Source organism: Corvus kubaryi, unplaced genomic scaffold, assembly GCF_017639235.1.
Source record: "Corvus kubaryi isolate FWS band 111438036 unplaced genomic scaffold, C.kubaryi_AGA036_p1.0 37249, whole genome shotgun sequence".
Lineage (NCBI taxonomy): Eukaryota > Metazoa > Chordata > Aves > Passeriformes > Corvidae > Corvus > Corvus kubaryi.
In genome coordinates this window covers 8024586-8044748 of record NW_024581072.1, presented here as the reverse complement: position 1 = coordinate 8044748, position 20163 = coordinate 8024586, and the positions used below count along the sequence as shown (strand labels likewise).

The window sequence follows — 20163 nt, the reverse complement described above, 5'->3', positions numbered from 1 at the left end:
TCTGGCAGGGGAGGGAGGAAGCACCCGGCTTGCTGCTCCCAGGACAGTTTTTTTTTTTGGCCAGTGGTTCAGCTGCTTTGTTCTCTGGAGAGAGACTGAGAGTTGAATTTTTCCTTCCCTGGAATTTCGGATTTTCTCCCTTTTCTGCTGGACTGCTTCAATATCAGAACACATCGGGAGGACTTTCCACCGAGCACAGAGGGCCTGGCCCTGGGCCAAGCCCCAGCTCCGAGGAGACCAAAGGGAGGACTCTAACGCTTTCCCAGGTTTTTCCTCCACAGCAGAAGATTTTATTATTTAGCATTATTTTCCTTTCCCGTGTGTTTGTTAAATAAATAGTTTTATCTCCTTCACTTTCCTTCGAGGAAAATCTATCTTTTCCCGAACCTGGTGGGGGAGGGGTGGTTGTGCCTTCTCTCAGAGGATATATTTCTAAATTTGGCCAAACCTGAACAGCCACTCACACTCACTTTACTGTTAGTAAAAAACACATGCCCAATATTGCCAAAAAGCCATGTATGCCCAATGTTGCCTAAGTGACTGTATCAGAAATACCACATTTGTGTGTGCATGTAGCAAAACTAGGACCAATGGCAAAAAATAATCAGGTGTGGGGTGCAGAAAGGAGCTTGGTGGAGTAAGATGCAAGGATGGCAAAAATGTCAGTGTAATATAAAAAAAAAAAGGAGTAAAGTATGAAGTCAGGTAGAGAAAAAAGGAAGGTGGATCACCTAGCAACAGCAGCACAAATGTCTGCAGATAGCAGTGATGTTGACCTGCATGCCCCAGCCTACCGGGATACCAAATGGACCCTCCTTGGACAACCCATCATCTGGATGGTGTCCATTAGATTTGGTGTGGGAGGAAATCACTTTGCACCTCCACACTAACAAAAATGTAATTTGACAGCAATTGCATGCTTGTATGTTTCACTGGACTTCAAACCTATAATTAACAGTGTCAAAGTCAAGCCTAACACCCTGCATTGTTATTTAATTACAAGCTGGTATTCGATTGCCTAGATCACTGAGAACTTTGCTGTCCTACACATTTCCTTCTAGCACGATCATTATTAAAAAACATGTTCATCAAGTTTGCATCAGCTGCCTCTCAAGTCTCCAACCTGAAGCGAAATTGTCTGACTTGGGCAGTTAGGATGCTAAAAGCAGACTGAACCCAAAATGTTCTTCGGCCTGCCAGCACCCAGTTCTCTGCCAAAACCTGGTATGAAGTTAATTAGTCATTACTTATTATCCAGGTCCCTTGTGCTCTCTGTGCTTTGTCTGTGGAGCTGCCTTTGGCTACTAAAAAAACCCCAAATGCCAGAAGGTCTCCTTCCTCCAGATTCTAGGTTATCAGAAACTATTTTCAAATACTGCTGTTACAGAGGCAGGGCAGAGAATGCAATGAAGGGATACAGGATTAATCTCCAGTGAAGAGGCAGCCTGAGACAGACAGAAATCTCAGCAAGGACAAACTGCTTTGCATTTCTATGGATGAATGCTGAAGGCCAAAACTGCAGTTTCATCAGTCAGCTACACTACTAAACACTTCAGCAAAAAATATTGAATTTATGTGTAGCCTGCAGTACTAAATTTCAGTATTCCCTGACCTCTAATTTCTTACATTCCTGCTTCTACTGAAAACAAAAAGTCTGGACATTAGTCATATTTAATTGAAGCTGGAAGACACTCTCTTGTACTAAAATGAGGCCATTTTATAAATGGAAGAGAAACTGGCATTGAACTCAAAGTTTCATCCATTAGCTTTTGGCTGTTGTACAACTTCAAACATTTTGGCTTTTTGTTAGATACAGATTAGGGATGAAGCTTCAGATATTTGCCTTTGAGAATCAAACTCTTACTTTGAAACTCAGCCAAAAATATCTTAATTGATTTTACTAACTCACCCTTGCTTATATGTGTACATTTCCCTATCTTAAGTCTTTGTTTCCTTGCTATAGAGAGATGTTTCTACAGAAAGTCCTGATTAGCCCCCATCTTTCAATTATAGGACATGCTGCCTGTTAATTTTAACATGTGCAGATAACGTATAGATAAAGTATTCCTGATACCTATACTTTCCTTTTTTGGATTCATATACTAGCATACCCCCAGTTTTACTGGTGAACCCAGGGCCACCTTGAAGCTTTTGGAACGAAGTTCTGGTCAGAACAGACTGGACAACTCCATGAGCAACATTAACAGGAGTTGGCCTAGTCCAAGCAGGGGGTTGGACCCTCATCCTCCAGAGGTCACTGCTCACCTCAATTTTCTCTGGCCTAAGGAACAACGGCTGCAGCCTGCCCACCTGACCACAGCACCACAGGACACTTTGTGCTGATAAGGACATCAGAGGGTCTCCATTCCTATTCCTTCTCAGAGCAGGCTCAGCCCTGCAGTCAGACCAGGGCTCAGGATGTTATCCTGTGGAGCCTGGAAACCCTCCAGATAGAGAAACAGCACCACATCTCCGAGTGCATCCCCATTGCCCAGCTGGGCAATAAGCTTTCCTTATCTCCAGCCCCTCTGGTTCTGCTCAGCTCATCAAGACCCTAGGGCCTTCTCCCCAGAGCTGCCCATGGTCTCACAGGCATGGCTTCCAGAGCTCTGCCTGCCCAGGGCAGGGCTGCCCTTTTCTCCTGCCCCAAGGACATGGGGAACCCATCTTTACATCCCACTCATCCTGGTCCCTCTGGACAGCTGCCCTGCCCTCGTGCATATTGAAGTAATCCCTTACCTGGCACCACCTGCAAACCTGAAGGACTTGATCACCTCCTTGGGTCATGGATAGAGACACTGCACAAGACAAACCCCAGGGGAGACCCTTTGGGATCCCACAGGGCACCACCCTCCAGTCAGATATGACTCAGTGGCCATCACATCTGAGCCCAACCACCCAACCAGGTATGTACTGCTCTTGTGGTGCACCCACCCCCACCCTAACACCAGCTTGGCTAGAGGGACATTGTTGGAGGGTGCTGGAAGCCTTGCTGAAGTCAGCCTGTTACATCCCATTCCTCACGTCCTCAAATCCAATCATTTTATCACAAAATATAATGACGGGGATGAAGCATTATTCACTTTGTCAGTCTGTGCTGGTAACTCCCAAACAGCTTCTCCTCCCTCATGTGGTAAGACACAAGGTCCAAGAGGACACATGGCATGATTTTGTTTGATACCTGAGTAAAACTGGTCAAGCTGCATTTCCTCAGATTGTCTTTTGGCTCTTTTCCAGTTGTCAAAGGCCTCCTCCATCTATGTGACAATAAAGACAGAAATATCTAAGAGAAAGGAACAATTACCATTTGCCATTCCGTATTAAGTAGAAATTTCTCCTTCCTCTGATCTTTTGCTTTTAAATGCTGCCCAGTGCTAATCAAGCATTAAAAATTCTTGCAGGGTAGCTCTATTATTTTATTTAGAACTGAAGTCAGACTTACTTGATGGCCATTGTCAGGAATGTATCCTTTATTTCATACTTCTGAACTTCAATTGAAAGTCTTCTGTGTTCGAAACTTTTGGACATGCCTACAACAGCATGGCTTTGAGAAGTGAGATAATTACTTCCTATAACTGAAATATTATTATTTACAACCTTGTAAATAACGACATGCTGCCCTGGAGTTCCCTTAGTGTTTCGCTCACATAGGAAGTGTAACAGGAGCTCTGTGTCAGGACACAGGTAAACAAGATCATGTTCTACTCTTGTGCAAAAGCCTACTCCACATACTAATGTGTATGGTTTGTGCCTCCTCGCTGCTGAAGAGGACAAAGTACTTGCTTTGTAGGCTCCAATTAGACAACAGAGGTGAGCAACGTGCCTGTTTGTCCCAAATGCTCTGGACCACATTCCTGTGTGCTCACAGGTCTGAAAATAGGAAGAGAAAGCTTTCTAACATTTTTTGCCAGTACAGAACCGAGTGCAGAAGTCCCGGAACTCTGCACTGGTGTATCATACTTCTGGCTTAGAGATAAGAACATTACCAAAATGCCTATTTTGCTCTGGAATAAAACTGACATTACAACATATTGATATTCAGACAGGGAATATCCTCTGTGGTCCTAACAAGTAAGACATTCCAGTGGATATCTTTCTGTGCTATCTTTATAGGTGTGCAAAGACCAGGAATAATGTGCTACTAAAATGCTTGAAAACACGACTTCCATTTAAAATCCAGCTGGAAGAAATAAATTTGTCATTTTCTTTTAAATGTAAGGAAATAAAATCCTGAAGAAAGGTATTCACTGACTGCTAGATAAAACATTTCTAAATTCTCACCTCTAGGATTAAAGCTTTTTAAAATTCATATTTGAGTTCATCAGAGGCATAGCAATTCCCACGGGTCTCAGCTTGAAATGAGTAAGTCCTTAACAGAAATGAAGGAACTAAATAACATGTGACTTTTATCAGTGACAGCAACAACCAAGCATAACTTTTAATTTAACAAGAAGGAAGAAAAGTCTCTTCTTTAATTCAAAGCATAAAAGATAATGATGCTGTCAGATACAGAACAGAAATTCTGCAAAAAAACTCCAGCAACAATTAAAGTCCAAAAATTGGGCATGAATTTTATTAGAATACTTTGTTTCCTGAGCTAGATTTACAACACAACATGCAGATGCATTTAACAACATACTTCACTATACATTCTGCACTTGTGACAGCTGTGCAACAGAAGTAGCAACTGAATTTCCAGTTTTTAGTAACCTCAAAAAGAGAAACTTCAGTAAACAAACAGCTTGACTGTTAGTAGTGTCAGTGTTCAGTTTCCAATACTTATCAAGCTGAAAGGATTAATTTCAGCAGCAGATTTGAAGTTCTTATATTTTGACACACCTTCTACATTAGAAGTTTCACCAGTGTTTATTACATTTCTTTCACTATCTTAGACATGAGAGTAACAACTTAAGCACATTCAGGTTCTAATGCCTCGCTGAAAACACAGAAGGGAACAGCACTGGTAGAATGACAAACAGAATCTCAGCACAAGTAACTGATGTCAGCATAATTCTGAGAAGCTCTTTTGGTGAACGACCAAGCTTACTGCAAGAGTTCTACATGCATGTACAGCAAAAAGATGGCTCCAGAAATGTCAATTCTTTTGCAACCAGGTAACACTGATGATGCTAAGTCACAAAAATGTTAAACACTTGATTGAGAATCTTTGTCTTTTAGGAAATGTAAGGGTATTTTGGGCATCTAAATAAAGGACAGCATTTCTTTTAAAATCTGAGTATTAGACATTTCAGGAAAAGTTGTGAATCTAAGTTTTGTCTAACTTTTCTGCCTCACGGCACACAAGTAACACTAAAAAGTTATCTTGAAAACAGAAATGTATTTACAAAGGAGAGTTACAAACAAGGGAAGCAATAAAGCAGCCATGGCTTCTCCAATCAGTGCAGCTCTTTCACTTTTCCAATGAATATTGAGTTATTTCCTGTACTTGTCCAAAAGGAGAACACATACAACAACATGAAGCACAGATGTACTGGGTAAAAAAAACCAGTCTGGATTCACCTGATACCACACTGCTCTACACGCTACAGAGAAAGAAAGGTTGAGGCATAACAATAGAAAAAGTGTTTTGATTTTCAATCTAAATTGGAGATATGCTAAGCTCAACTAAGAAGACAGGTAAGCTTAATGACTAGACCTAACTTACTAAAATGCTAATTACATTAGTTCATAGCTGTGCACATCTCTGAATTAAGGATTACTAAATATATTAATGGTGATGTAAATGAAAAAAAAATTAATCTTTTAGTTCGGCTATCACCTTGATGTTCTTTGGAAGAATCTAATACTTTAATCTGAATATTTTGTTAAGCATTGGAACAATCTGCCCAGGAAGTGGTAGAATCACTGGTCCTGGTAGAGTCCAAAAACATGGTTTATTGGTAAAACTGGCAATTCTGGGTTAATGGTTGGACTCCATGATCTTGAAGGACTTTTCCATTCTAAATGATTCTATGAACCTCATTGAAACTGACAGTGGAACTACCAGTAGCAGTTTACACAACAGAAAGACTGGCAACTGCTCTGGAATGACACAAGTCTTCTGTTTTGTGTTTTGAAAGACCTCAGTTAGCTGATCCTGGTTGGCACTTACATGTACAAAGTTGCTTGAGTAATGACCTAGTTGCCATGTGCAACGTACGGCTATTTAAGCTGCTAATAATCAACAATCTGCACTCAGGAGTAGCATTTCATAATATATTAAAAATTCCAAATATGTTTAAATGCTCTAAAGGGAGGAGCAAGTAGTGTTAAAAGAGGCAGATGAGGAAAGTAGTATTCCAGATTCGCACCACATATATAACAACAACAGTTTTAAAAACTGAAACTCTTGGAAGGTGCCTTTTTTGCAACTTCCATGGTTAGAGAGGACGTATGTACTGTTTTCTGTGGAAACATTGAAAATACTGACACAGCAGAACAGGGAAAATTTGACACACCCCTGAAAGAAGTCTCTGGGGAATAAAAATTAAAATGCTTCTTTTATCATACACCAAAACATGTCCACATTTATCTACTAAGCCAATATGGCCAAGGGACTTCTGACAACATTTATTTTTACAATTAAAAAACACACAGAAGACACAAATTAATTAAAATCATGCTTATCTAGCTAAGTTGAAATTTCGTCTAACAAGACCCCTACTGCTTGGGATACACCTCAGTGTTACTGTGCTCCTGATGCTTCACTCTCAGTCGTTGATGCTTGTCACCAGTGTGGAGGTCACTCCACAGTCTCCTGCTCTGCAGGACTGCAATATCAGATGCAGAGAAGACCTTAAAAAGTCATGAGCATGTCACGTTCTTGTACACTAGTGTAGAACGGCCTCCCAAAGATAAAGGAGTGTAGACCCGGTTTAATCTTCTCAGCCAAAGCCATTATTATGTTAAGATCGCCCTCTGCTGTCAAGTCAAGATCTATCTTTAAGCTACGAAGAGACTTGAAAGGTTTTTTTCCTTTTTGCCTGCAAGGAAATAAAAACATGTGTTTTAAAAAAGAACAAAATAAGTTCCTCTAAACCTGCTTTCTATTATCTGTTCACTTACGTGTCATCCTCTATGTACTTTATTAAAGTCAAGGCTTTTCTGTGAAGGACTAGCAGAAATTGTGCAAGGAAAGTACTCCTTAGAGACAAGCCAGGCTTCAGGTGAAAGATCTGTTAAAAATTAAGAATATTAGGTAGACATGGAAATTCAAGAACCATTTCAAGAATGTGGAAAATAAAGAAACATTGCATACACATGTAACATATCCTTAATTATCGCAAAGCAGGCAAATAATAGCAGATTTGTATATATAATCAGCATGTCTTCTACATTTTCTATCAGCTCAGATACAAGAAATGAAGCTGTATTACAATTCTGTCTGGATAATGATCTGAAATTATTCCCAGTCAGGCAGTTTTTTCAATACTTCAATTGTAGACACTATTGCACAGCAATAGAAAATATCCCTTGTTTTTCACACCTAAGCAGGAGTTTCAGTTTTATATTAGTATTTTCTTTCTACTTATGTAGAGAAGAATCATAGCAGTAGTATGAAAAAAAACTACCAAAACATGAAATGATCTGTTTGTGTTAAATTATCTGTTACTAGGGGTCAAAGTACTGAACTGTATTTCTTTTTTCTGAAAAGGAACAATTACCTGATCCAGGAAGGCTTTTACTAATGTATCTCTATGCAGGATATCTTGAAAGACATTTCTATAGAAAAGAAAACAAACCAACATGAGTTAATGCCAGTATGCGATATTAACCGTCTAGGAGTTGAGCACGGCAGTAGCATTACTGTTGACAGTCTGGCTGAAATGAAAAGTGAATTTAAAACTGCACTGAATTTTAATCCTGATATTTTTGAACGTAACACAGAATTTTAAACCACTCAGATGAAATGAACTAAATCCAGGAAAGCCACTGGGCCCTGTCAAATACACTTAGGTCTATTATACCCCTAATTAAAACAGGCAATAAAATTAACATGGTCAGAATTGTGACTGAAAATTAATTTCAATAATATTTGATGTAACCAAACTACGGAAGACCTGGTAAACTCTGCCAAAACAAATGTAACTACCAGAGCTGAAGAAGTTTTTTTGCTTTTAAGAAGCTCCATGTACTTTATTAACAAGTAGGCTCTGTACTCTACACTCTTGTCCCAAATCAAGTAGCTTTGTGAGATGTGAGAAGACTACGTACAGATCAGGTGTGAAACTCTCATCTGTGTGGATAATACGATCCTGAGACATTTCTTCATCTGAATTAGCTCTCCAAAATGCTGTCAGCTCAGATCTCATGTATCGTCGTTGGTTATAGATGTGTTCATGACAAGGGGGCATCTGCTTTACTGTATTGACATCCACATCTATATGTGTAGTAGGGTATGGGGCATACATTACTTGACGAAAGGGCAACACAAAGCTTCCCGTTGCATCCTGTTTCAGTGAAAAAAGAATACCACTTTAGTTAAAAATGCAAAGCTGTATTGGGACAAAACAATATTAAAGCATCATACCTAAATTTTATAGCCCATTTGTTTAGATGTATTTTATTTGGGACAACCAGTGGTTGTCCAGTGTGGACTGGTGTAGTCCAGTACTAAGTCCTTAATACTGGATGATTTCCTTAACAAAACAGTGAAAACAGGTACTAAGGTGACCTGTGTATTACAGTATTGCATTACCTGGTTCATGAGCCCATGAGCACTACAGTATTATAGCTATCCTGTAAGTTCAGACTGCTTACTAGAGCAAGAAGCATTCTTTTTCTATTCATCTTCACCCATTGCTACAGACTGTTTAAAATACTTGGAAACTCCAGACCTGATGTGACTGTTCTTCCTTGGTTTTGTTAAAACACAAAAACTTTAATGCCTTTTGGGATTCTAGCCCCAAGCAGACAAAAGAGTATTATTATTGTACCTCAAAGGACACGAGCAATCCTGAACAATCCTCAAGAAACAGATGTATCATAGAAAAGACTGGCTTGGAATTTTAACATGAAGATAATTAAAAGGAAAGTTACCGTGCCAGAGAAGATGATATCAAGGGAATATAACACATATTTTTGAATATGAATGTGTGCATGTGTGTGCATATCATACGCACAAACATACACTGAATAATGTTCTTAAACTACAGAAGAACAGAACTTTCCTGAGCATACTTACTTTGAGTAAGCCTTGAACAAAAAGTCCTGACTCATATCTGAAAGAGGACTCACTTCTACAGAGTCTGGAACACTTCCGCTCAGACGGTGTCAGAAACAAGCACAATGTTCTCACAATCTGCATTAAAAAGAACAGTTTTGAAAAACGTGAAAAGGTAAGGAAGTAAGTCTGACTAGACTGTATTAGGCATTTAAAATGATGAACAAAAGAGTTCACTATGCTTATTAGAAAAGCCAAAACTTTATAAAAAGCCACAGAACAGTGACATGCTTACTCTTACTTTATTTTTTAATTCTAATGCTGTAAGCTATACTATTCCAACTTCTTGTCAAACAATGAAAAAATCCAACACTTTTTTGCAACCAAGTTTGCTTTTTATCCAATTAGTAGAAAAAATCATTTTTGTCTTCTACATCTTTCTTTTCATAAACATGAGCTACTGTGATTACTTTCCTAGCCTTTTAAGCCTCTTAATTTATTCACTCCATATTGAAATAGCAGTTATTGTCTCAAATCAGGCACAGTCAATTTTGTAAATAAGCATCCACGCTTATTTCCTCAGTAATTTCCTTAAACTCTCTCTTAAAATGAACACTGGTATTTCATCATCCATCTTCAAACTTCTGGGCTGAAATAGCTACCAGTCATCACTCCAAACACAACATGTATTCCATTCTGCTCATCTTCCAGTCTTAACGTGTGGTGTCCTATCTGTGTCTATAAGATATTTGAAAAGGCTCTGTCCTTGCACAATGTGTTTCCACAGTACCTAAAGCAATGACAACATAATTTCTGACTAGCGCTTTTTGTCACAATGTGCCACAAGTGTTTTTTTTACTTGGAGGCAAGCTGAAGGATGCTATTAAGAAAGCAGTTACCTCCGAACAGTTGTACTGTGACACAAGAATGCTGCTGATAAGAACATGAGTAGAATTAATTTATAAAATTTACCCTGGATGGATCTTGAGGGTCACATTCTTTTACACTGTTTTTTCCTATACTGTCTAGCTTATCGATATATTATTTTACAAATTCATAAGAGTTTAGATATTAAAACTTATTTATTAACTACTTAATCATCCATAAGCTTTTTGTAACTACTTAAGCTTCTAACATTTCCTCTTGTATTATATATAGCATAGTGTGTACATATAAAACACTTCTCTTAAACATGTAACATTTCCAATAACTCAACTGTGTTTAAATCTTACATCTCTGAAACAATACATATTAACTGCAGTTAGCTGATTTCAGCTAAGATCTGAGAATTTTCTTTTCTCTGGTTTGCCTGTTGCGTGTGGGCATCAGCATGTTGATTTGATCAGAAGTACTTTACCACTGATGGTAATACACATGAAACAGTGCATTCCCTCTGCCCCAACTTTTATAAAGCATAACAAACTGTTTATTTCAAAACATAGGTTTACTAAAGGTGCCTTTAATTTTTTTTTTAAAACTGTTGTATTTCATTACGGCAAGAAGCCCCATATACTATAAAATACATAATATATAGTAAGCATAGTCTACAAGTAATATATAATATATTCAGCAGGCCCACTGTTCATCATTTTTATTTTACATTGAAGAAATAGACAGAGGTTCCATGAAACACAAGCAGCTCATGACACAGAAGTATGTTTACTCCCCAGTGCAGGAGAAATTACCGACACACTAATTGCTTAAGAGCATACGGGCAATACTCAGTGACATGGGTATTGTCTGTGTACTCACTGCTACCAGGACTCCCCAAAGCTCAGTTCTGGGCTTGGTCCTGTTCAACATCTTTATTGATGATCTGGATGTGGGGATTGAATGCACCCTCAGTCAGTTTGCAGAAGACACCAAGCTGGGCAGGAGTGTTTATCTGCTCAAGAGTGGAAGGCTCTGCAGAGAGACCTGGACAGACTTGATCAATGGGCCAAGGACGAACTGCCAGAGGTACAAAAAGGCCAAATGCTGGGTTCTGCCCTTGGGTCACAACAACCCCATGCAGCGCTACAGGCTGTGGGCAGAGTGGCTTGAGAGCTGTTCAGGAGAAAGGAACCTGGGGGTGGTGGCTGACAGACAGCTTAATATGAGCCAGCAGTGCACCCAGGTAGCCAAGAAGGCCAATGGCATCCTGGCCTATATCAGCAATAGTGTGGCTAGCAGGACCAGGGAAGTGACTGTCTCCCTGTACTTGGCTCTGGTGAGGCCACAGCTCAAATACTGTCTTCAATTCTGGGCCTCTCGCTTCATAAAGGACATTGAAGTGCTGGAGTGTGTCCAGAGAAGGGCAACAAGGCTCATGAAAGGACTTGAAAACATGTCTTACAAGGAATGGCTGTTTAGTCTCCAGAAGAGGAGGCTCAGAGGTGACCTCATCACCCTCTACAACTCCTGAAAGGAAGGTATAGTGAGGTGTGGGTCAGTCTCTCCTGCTGTGCCTGCAGTGAGAGGACAAGAGGAAATGGCCTTAAAATGAGACAGGGGAGATTCAGATTACTTATTATAAAACAAATTTTTGCTGTTAGGGTGGTAAAACACTGGAATAGGTTGCCCAGGGAGGTGGTGGAGTCCCCATTCCTGGAAGTGGTTTAAGAGATGTCTGGATCTGGCACTGGGTGATGTGGTTGAGTGGATAAGGGGTTACAGTGGCAGTACCCAGTGGATGGTTGGACTGGGTGACCTTAGAAGTCTCCTCCAACTTTGATGCTTCTGTGATTGACATAATTGAAAAGGGCAAGGGCAGTCAGTCTCTTCAATCTGTGTATTTTAGCTAACAAACCTAATTTTCAAAGCTCAGACTCATTTACTACTCATTTATATACTGTATCATTAAATACACTGGTTTTCTTATTGTTGTCAGAATACAATTGAAAGGCAATTTTGAGGCGGAATTATCTTCTGCTAGACCAGGCAGCTGAAGACAGCTAGACAACAGTACTCCTTCCCTCTTCAGCCTCAAGTATGTTTATAGATTAACTTGTTCCAAGTAACACACTAACACTCCTAATAACCAGCATTTAAGTTTGGTTTATTACAAAGCATGTTACCTTATTAACTTTTTCTGCACTGCTTCCTACGACTACAGAACAACCACAGGTCTGCAGGTGTGAACTAATTGCACTGCAAGTAAAAACAGACATAGATTAATGTATTTTAACCAGATCTTTCAAATGAAACAATTACCACCTTCACAAGCAGGAAAAAGTGTTCCACATACGAATATAGCCTATATGCCCATAACCACAGGACTTTAAACAGCAGAGTAGGTTACTGCTGAAATACAAGTTCAACAGTTTCCTCAGTACTGAAAGCACACATGATGGTGTATAAATAGATGTCACCAAGCACTACACACACATATGAATGCAGTTATGCAGGAGATACTATGAAAGGTAACAAAACATCAGTTAAAACCTATGAAATACATCCTTTCCCCTAGGAAGAGACCAAGTTGCTCTCAAGTTCAACTTATTTCCATTTAAAAATTAAAAACAGGGGGTAAAAAAAATACGCAACTCAACAATAAGCATGACACATGGCATACCATTAATGACTCTTATTTAGAGTTTATGCACAACCCAGGTTTTTAGCTATTAAAAAAAAAAAACAACCCAAGATTTTGACTTAAGAGTCTTATAAAATTAAATGTAGGTATCAAAGAAAAATTTGTATTTGATAGGAATTCTATTATCAAACAAATGATCCTGTGACAACACAATCTACAGAGATGCAGCTATTGGCCCAGAATCATTCTTCGAAAATGACAGAAGCTTTTGTAACATTTTAATGACAAAAATCTCAAAAAGCCAAATACCTGTCATTGTTCCCCCTCCTATAAAAAAACCTATTGTAATCCGAGTTCACATGCACATGCAGATAGATACATTTAGATGCATACAAAAGTTTAAATCATTTTACTACAGCATAAATCAAAACTGAATTTCATACTTGAGGAGAAAGCCTTCATGGCAACTATCCCCAATGTCATCATCATTTAGCACTGTGTCACTTATCTGAAATGCAAGTAAATATAAACAAAAGTTAGACAACGACCTGATCACCTTCAAATTAATTGATTTTTTGCTTTGATAGGTGGGAACTGTTTGGGAACTATTTAAGTTAAGTTGTAAGACTTCCCCAAAAAGCACAATCTTAAAAAGACCTGACTTCAGACAAAGCATTTTGAAAAAGAGAAAGTCACTTGATTATTAAGTCTTCACCAGTCACAAGTCAGGTTCCTCCTAGTGTGTTTTTTTTCTGTAAAAAACGTCCAGACTACTTTAAATTAGTGCATGTCAGATCACTTCTCCTTCCACAAGAACACTGTAACGTGCTGAAACAGGTATCAACATCAAATCCATTAATCTGCCCATTCATTTTGGTTCGCCTCAAACTGCCTTTCCACTCGTAAAATGACATCATCCTACGCAGTCAATTTTGCTAACTGAGCACCATAAAAAATATTGCCATTCCTTAAAGCACTTAGGAGAACTTGATGTGAAGAAACAGAAGTATGTAAGAATTTAGGAAAATGGGCATTTTCTATGGCAAAGTGAGTGACCAAACTAAAGAGCCAGCACTATGTTTTACCCAGAGGGCGAAAGCCACTTTTAAAAAATTCAGAATACAAATAAAACAAGAACTTACATCTATTTCCTCTGGAACACTGTGTGATTTCATAGATGAAAGGAGTTCCATTACAGGAATGACTTCTCCTGTCAGCATTGGAATGATGCTCTGACCCTGCACAATAAATAAAATGCTTGAAGTAAAAGCACATTGGGTAGTATTAGAAGTTACTGCTAACATGAACTTGCAGTATTACATGCAAAACATCCTTAACTTCCTATTGCTTGGAAGGGTAGTATGAGCAGAAACCGATGCATTTTGATGAGCAATTTGTTCATCAGTAATTATGAACTGGAAACATGTATTTGGCTTCTCAATATCATGCCTAAAATGTATTTCCGGGTCTTATGCTAATTTTCAACATCGGTTTTGATTGGCCTGGACAAGAAGTATTTGAAGTGAGGTAATTTGATCATACTATGTTATGTGCAATCACTGTTAAGCATTTTACGTTTAAGTCTGATGTTTTAACAATGACTGGAAACCAAAACCAGGCATATTACTCATTAACATACAAAAAGTCTTTCCTGACTTATCTATCACAAGAAAATGAAGCCACAATTTTACATTTAGAGTTTCAGAAATCAAATTCTTTTCACAGTCTTATCCATTAAGTCTCCAAGCACATTCCAACATGACAGACTCTGTATGTCTCTGCAATTCAAAAAGGTGACCTAACCTAATGCAGAAACAACCTTCACAGGAGGCTGGGATGACTCTATGGAAGCTGCCACCTTTACAGAGCTTCCAGTTCAAGGTAATGAATTTCCTTTTCTGAAAGGTAATACTCTTCACAGATTTCTACTTTACCCCTAAAGTGATGAAATATATTTTCCTTTGATTTGATCACAGCTTCCATCATCCTATCTCCAGAAACTTTGCCTACTGTGCAGGTCACATTATTAGCCAGTCCAATGCATCTTCCTGGATCCCAAAAATAAGAAGCACCACCAGCTTCTACAGTCACCTGATGCAGTCAAATGGTTTTGCAATGGTGGACCATATGCACCCACCTGAAGGCCCTTACCTGATCCTCCATTCTTTCCGTGCCTTCCAAGACAATCTTCTGGAAATGTTCTTGCCTCTCCTGAGCAAGAGAAGCAGTTAAATATAAACGCTCTGACATTTGTTCATGTATGTATGCACACAACAGTCACACAGTACAGTTTCTTCCCTGTGGAGTCATGCTTCTTAGATTCCAATTTTAATGTTCAAGTCTTTTTTCTTTTACAGAGTTGACTTTAGGAGGAAGTGATGCCATGCAACACAGATCAACGCTCCCTGCTCTGCCCTCCACCACACATCTCCCACATTTGGGCAGGAACAGCAGGAAAGGGAGGGTTTGATGAAAATGTCAAAACGTTCTTCACTACAGATCAAGAAAATGTCATATGATCAGATTATGGTGAAGAATTCCATTTTATGTATGGATTTTTATTTTCAAACGGATACAGTATAGATTGAGGATTCCTGGTGCAACGAGAAAAATAAGATCTTCAGAGCAAAAAAAATTATTTGACTGGGGAGGATAGGAAACAAAAGACTTTTTTTTCCCCACTCTTGAGGCACTCACAAGTCTTCAAAGCATTGTCTTATAACCAAGTACAGGAGACATGAAACCTCAAAGTACACAAAACACAACGTACAAGAGACTGAACAAAGCTCTGAAAACAGACTCACCAGCAGCTGAGTAGCAAACTGCATTTAAAATGAACTTACAATGGAATAAAGTTATTATTCACAAAGAGAATTTGGCGTTCATCACTGGAGCATCAATACAAGTCACTAAAAATAGCAGATGCTGGGAGAACTAATGATATCTTTTGCTAGATGCTGACAGGTTGTTGCATTTTTATTGGTTACTCATTAGTTTCCTGTGACTGATCTAGCCAGAGTTAATCAACTTCAAGTGTGAAAAGAGTTTGCAAGAGGTTTTTTTGAGCAGATGAATAAGGAATAATAGAGTAGTTCGCCCTAAAACTAAAAAAGTAATAAAACTTTTCTAACCATCTAAAAGATGCATCAGTGAAAAATAATACTGGAACAACACAGATTCATTCAGGACACCTCCACCCTTAATTCAGAGGAGGAAGACATCCTTGACAATGATTTTAAAAAACTTCAGTCTTCTTGAAGATAAGGCTGAACAAATGGTGTAAGCCACTTCTTTTCAGAAACCTACCTGTTCAAAATTATTAGACAAACATACAGAGCATAAACTGGAGTAGGCGAAAGGGGTTTCTAACCCCGTATTGATGATTTGCTCAGAGTTGCTTGTCTTTCTTTGCCAGTCTGAACACCGCTCCAGGCTTCTCCTTATTCTTGAGTTCAGAAGGCTTCTTCTCATCTCAAGTCTAGCTGGAAATGTTGTCTGGCTTTACACAGAACTAATGAGAGCTAATTATCACAACTATTAGAACGCCCAGAACAGATACACAATACCTTTCAGATAGGACTTGAACACTTTTTGTTTTGCTGTATGTAACCACAGCTGCTAAACTGCCTCAAAATGCAAACTACAGAATGAACCACTTAAAATTCATTACTGTTGTTATGCTTATTCTACAACAATTAAATTTTAATCTTCATTTTTCAAGCAGTTTTCTCTTTTCTAAATAAGACTGAAGAACTGCAGGTATATGCAGGGATCTGTGATCTCCCACCAAAAAAAGAAAAAAAAAGGAAAAGATAATAAATGTCTATTTCAGAATGCATCACTGTCTCAGCTAATTCAACTGACCTACCTGCTTCAAGAACATCTGAAAAAGAATGAAGAACTTAATGACTAATTTCTGAGAAAGAAAAAATTAGTAAAAAACATTTTTTTGTCATTCTCGACACTGCTTGAAGATTACTGCTACTGTGGAAACATACTGGTATGGAGCAATATCTGAAAACTGAGAAAATGTATCATAGCTAAAAATAATGGCTAATGCTTATTTGACCACTCACACTAGAAGTCAGTACAGATGACAGTAAATGAGAGAAGCAATGTAATCAAGAACATGAGGGAGCATTCATTTACATCAAAACCACTAACTTCTAGCAGGGTTTTAGAAGACTAGATAAGGAATTAAATATTTGTGTTTCTACTATATTGAAAAAGAACTTTATGTAGTATCCTTCCTCTGAAAAGTAAACCCCAGAAAGTGTGAAAAGCCAGTGTTTCAGAAAGCACTAGCAGACATCATCAGGCAATACAGCAAAAAGGACACACCACCACAAAAATAACATCAGCTTGTTATTTCTGTAATGAGATCAGGTAAGAGCACCCAAAGAGTAAGGCTGAAGTATGTTGACTACAGGTATCAGAACAGAAGATTATCAAGCAAATGTGCATCACCATATATACTACACCTGATGTGCACTCTACTGTTCTAAGACAGCTTGGACTCCATGAAGATGACAAAAATTTTAATTTTTACCATTAGACTCTTATTTATTTTCAAGAAAAATACATAAAAGTTTTCACTTAATAAGGAAATATCCATGATTTCCCAAAGGTAAGAGTTCTTAAGAACTCTTAAGAGTTTCTTAAGAGTGCTTAAGAAAACTTCAGCAAGTATTTCTTTTTGAGTTTCAGAAGTAGAAATATTTGGACTAAAGCAGATGTATTTTTGTAACTCCCTTTAGTTCTACACAGTTTAAGTCCTGACAAACTCTTTGTTAACACCCTCTTTTAAAAAAGTAAAACAGTACCAGCACTGAGAAGATTAATTGCATCAGTTCCCTTTTCTGGACCTCAACAAGGAAAACCATCATTTGAAACACAGTAAATTTACAATTATACCTAGTTTAAATACACAGATTAACACAATTAAAAGTAACAATTTATATAAAATTCAGAGAGATGAAAAACGCTACAGGAACCCTCTTTCAACTACACAGTCTCATAGAAGTTATACCACCAGAATAAATCCTGTGGCTAAAAATCCCAGCCTTTAATTTGCTGACATAATAATTTGATAACCTTTAACCTTCAAAACTGTGTAGAGACCAGCCTTTTCTGACTTTGTGTGTCCAGATTGCTACAGAACAGATGTCACAGCATCTCATTTGCTTCTGCAAAAGACAATCTAACAATTAAGTAATAAACAATAAACTTACCTTATGCATCCATATCCTTCCTTTCCTTATAATATGTGTTAACCTATCCACGCACACTCTGTGAAGTGGCAGGTAGAAGCCAAGTTCACTTTGCGGAAGTATAATTGATAGTCCGTATGTGCTTCTGTCTCCATTCCAGTTTCCATCAAAGATTAATGACACAATGATTACTTTTTTTTCCGCCAAAACAAAGAACTTCACATCTATTGCACCACTTTCTGCATTCCGTAGTATTTCTCCATTCAGGGTGTGGTTAGCAAGAAAAGTTATTTCACCGTCACTGAGAAGAACCTGTTCTGTCTTTGGAGCCCAGATATGCCGCACTCGGGGGCCAAGAATATTGTCCCAGTAAGCAAAAGTGGCAGCTAATAATGGTGACTCGCCACTCAAAGAGATCTCTGTCTTAGCAACTGCAGGAGATGGTGGTGGACAAAGAGCTGACATGACTGTTTCCTCTCTCTTTCGTAACCAAAATGCTTACATTACCTAAAAAATCGTTTTGCAGGAAAAGAAAGTTAGAACGGCCCTCATAATTATCTCATCCTCTTTTTACATGGGCAGGCAGTGATAGGACTTGTTTTAAACCAAGACAGGAAATATTTAGACTAGATGTTAGGAAGAAATTCTTTACCATGATGGTGGTGATGCACTGGAACAAGCTGCCCAGAGAAGAGAATGCCCAGTCCCTGAAAATGCTCAAGGCCAGGCTGGATGGACCACTGAGCAACTTGATTTAGTGGAGGGCATGCCTGCCCAGAGCAGGAGGCACTGTAACTACATCCTCTTTATGGTCCCTTCCAACCAAAGCCTTTCCACAATTCTTTTGTTTCCAAACAAGAAGCAACCTGACTTCTTCACTTGAGATTTCATGACACACTTCATTTATTCAGGAAGTGTGTATGTATACATATATACATTCCACGTAACAAAGTGGCATGCTTTACAATCATTAGTCAGACCTCAAATGCCCTTTACTCACTACAGAAGTATGATGAACCTGCACAACATACAGCTTGCATAAAACTGACATGATAAATACATCCTTTACATCACACACAAGGCGTTATGATACAAGTGCTCAGCACTTTATAGAATGTATTGATGGGTAACTTTTTATCTTGTGTGGACACAGTCCCTGAACATTTTCCTCAGCAGTTTTCATCAACTCTACAGCTTCCCCATTCTGATGAGGCTGAAGAAGCTAACGGGAAGTTCCATCTTCTCAAAAAGTTATGCTAGTTACAAGAAGATATGAAATAAAAAAGGTTTGCAAAAAAATTCAACCAAGGACAGAAAACTGTAACAGCTAAAACCCACTCATCTTGAGGAAAACCTCACATGAGCAGAAGGCAACCTTCCTCTCCTCTCTGCCTGCAGCACTCCACATGACAGCAGCAGGGAATCCCACCCGGGACCGCAGCTCTAACTCACCACAGCTCTGTATCTGAACCTCTTTTTTCCTTTTTTATTTATTCCCTCACAGCAGAAGAATAAAGCCTCTTTCGGTCCGGCTCCTTCTCAGGAGGCAGCCGGTGCCCCGCCCGAACGGGGAAGCCAAGGCCACCTGACTTGGCCATCTAACACCGTGACTTTAGGATTTTCAGGGAAGACAGGGCGCCAGCTACCCCTACTGACTCCTTGCACCCACGGGCTGAGGCTCGCTCTCACCACCACTTTCCCAAACGCGCGGCCGCTGCCACCTCGGCGGCTGCGGCACCTCCGCGCTCCCGGCCCGGATCAGGCCCGTGTCGCACTGTCCGCGTCTGGCCCGAACCTTCAGGGAAGGCGGCGGGGGGGCAGCTGCGGAAGGGCCCCGCCCGTTTCCCCGCAGAGCAGAAAGGCCGCCAATACCACTCCCGTCACTAACCCAGCCCCACCGCCCCAGCCCCGCGCCCGCCTCACCTCTGCTCCGGTCGCCGCCCCGCGCCTGCGCCGCCCCACCCCTGCCGCACATGGCGGGCTCCGCAGGCGCGGCACCGCCCCGGGCGGGAGCCGTGCCAGTGTGACCTCCCTGGGCGGGGCAGCCGTGTGGGTTGTGACCGCCCCGGGCGGGAGCCGTGCCGGTGTGACCTCCCTGGGCGGGGCAGCCGTGTGGGTTGTGACCGCCCCGGGCGAGAGCCGTGCCAGTGTGACCTCGCCGGTCGGGAGCTGCTGTGCGGGTGTGTCCCTGCTCGGGAGGAGCGGGTCGCGTCTGGCGGGGCACGGTGGAAAGAAACAGGGCCAACCCAGTGCAGTTTGTGGAGGAAACCAAAAGA

General features: G+C 39.9%; 1 protein-coding gene across 2 annotated transcripts; it reads right to left on the bottom strand.

Moving 5' to 3' along the window:
* Positions 1 to 4545: 4545 nt before the first annotated feature.
* C9orf72 (C9orf72-SMCR8 complex subunit) lies at positions 4546 to 19895 on the bottom strand. 2 transcript variants are annotated; one of them, XM_042023609.1, is made up of 11 exons: positions 19811 to 19895; positions 17909 to 18394; positions 14829 to 14888; positions 13820 to 13915; positions 13121 to 13185; positions 12220 to 12292; positions 9185 to 9301; positions 8215 to 8450; positions 7665 to 7722; positions 7066 to 7175; positions 4546 to 6983 (listed from the first exon to the last, which is right to left on the bottom strand). In XM_042023609.1, exons 2-11 carry the CDS (start codon positions 18350 to 18352, stop codon positions 6797 to 6799), a joined length of 1446 nt encoding a protein of 481 aa, XP_041879543.1. In that variant the 5' UTR covers positions 18353 to 18394; positions 19811 to 19895; the 3' UTR covers positions 4546 to 6796. The 2 variants fall into 2 exon arrangements, with proteins under 2 accessions (XP_041879543.1, XP_041879542.1); XM_042023608.1 differs by lacking the exon at positions 19811 to 19895 and adding an exon at positions 18540 to 19776.
* Positions 19896 to 20163: the final 268 nt, after the last annotated feature.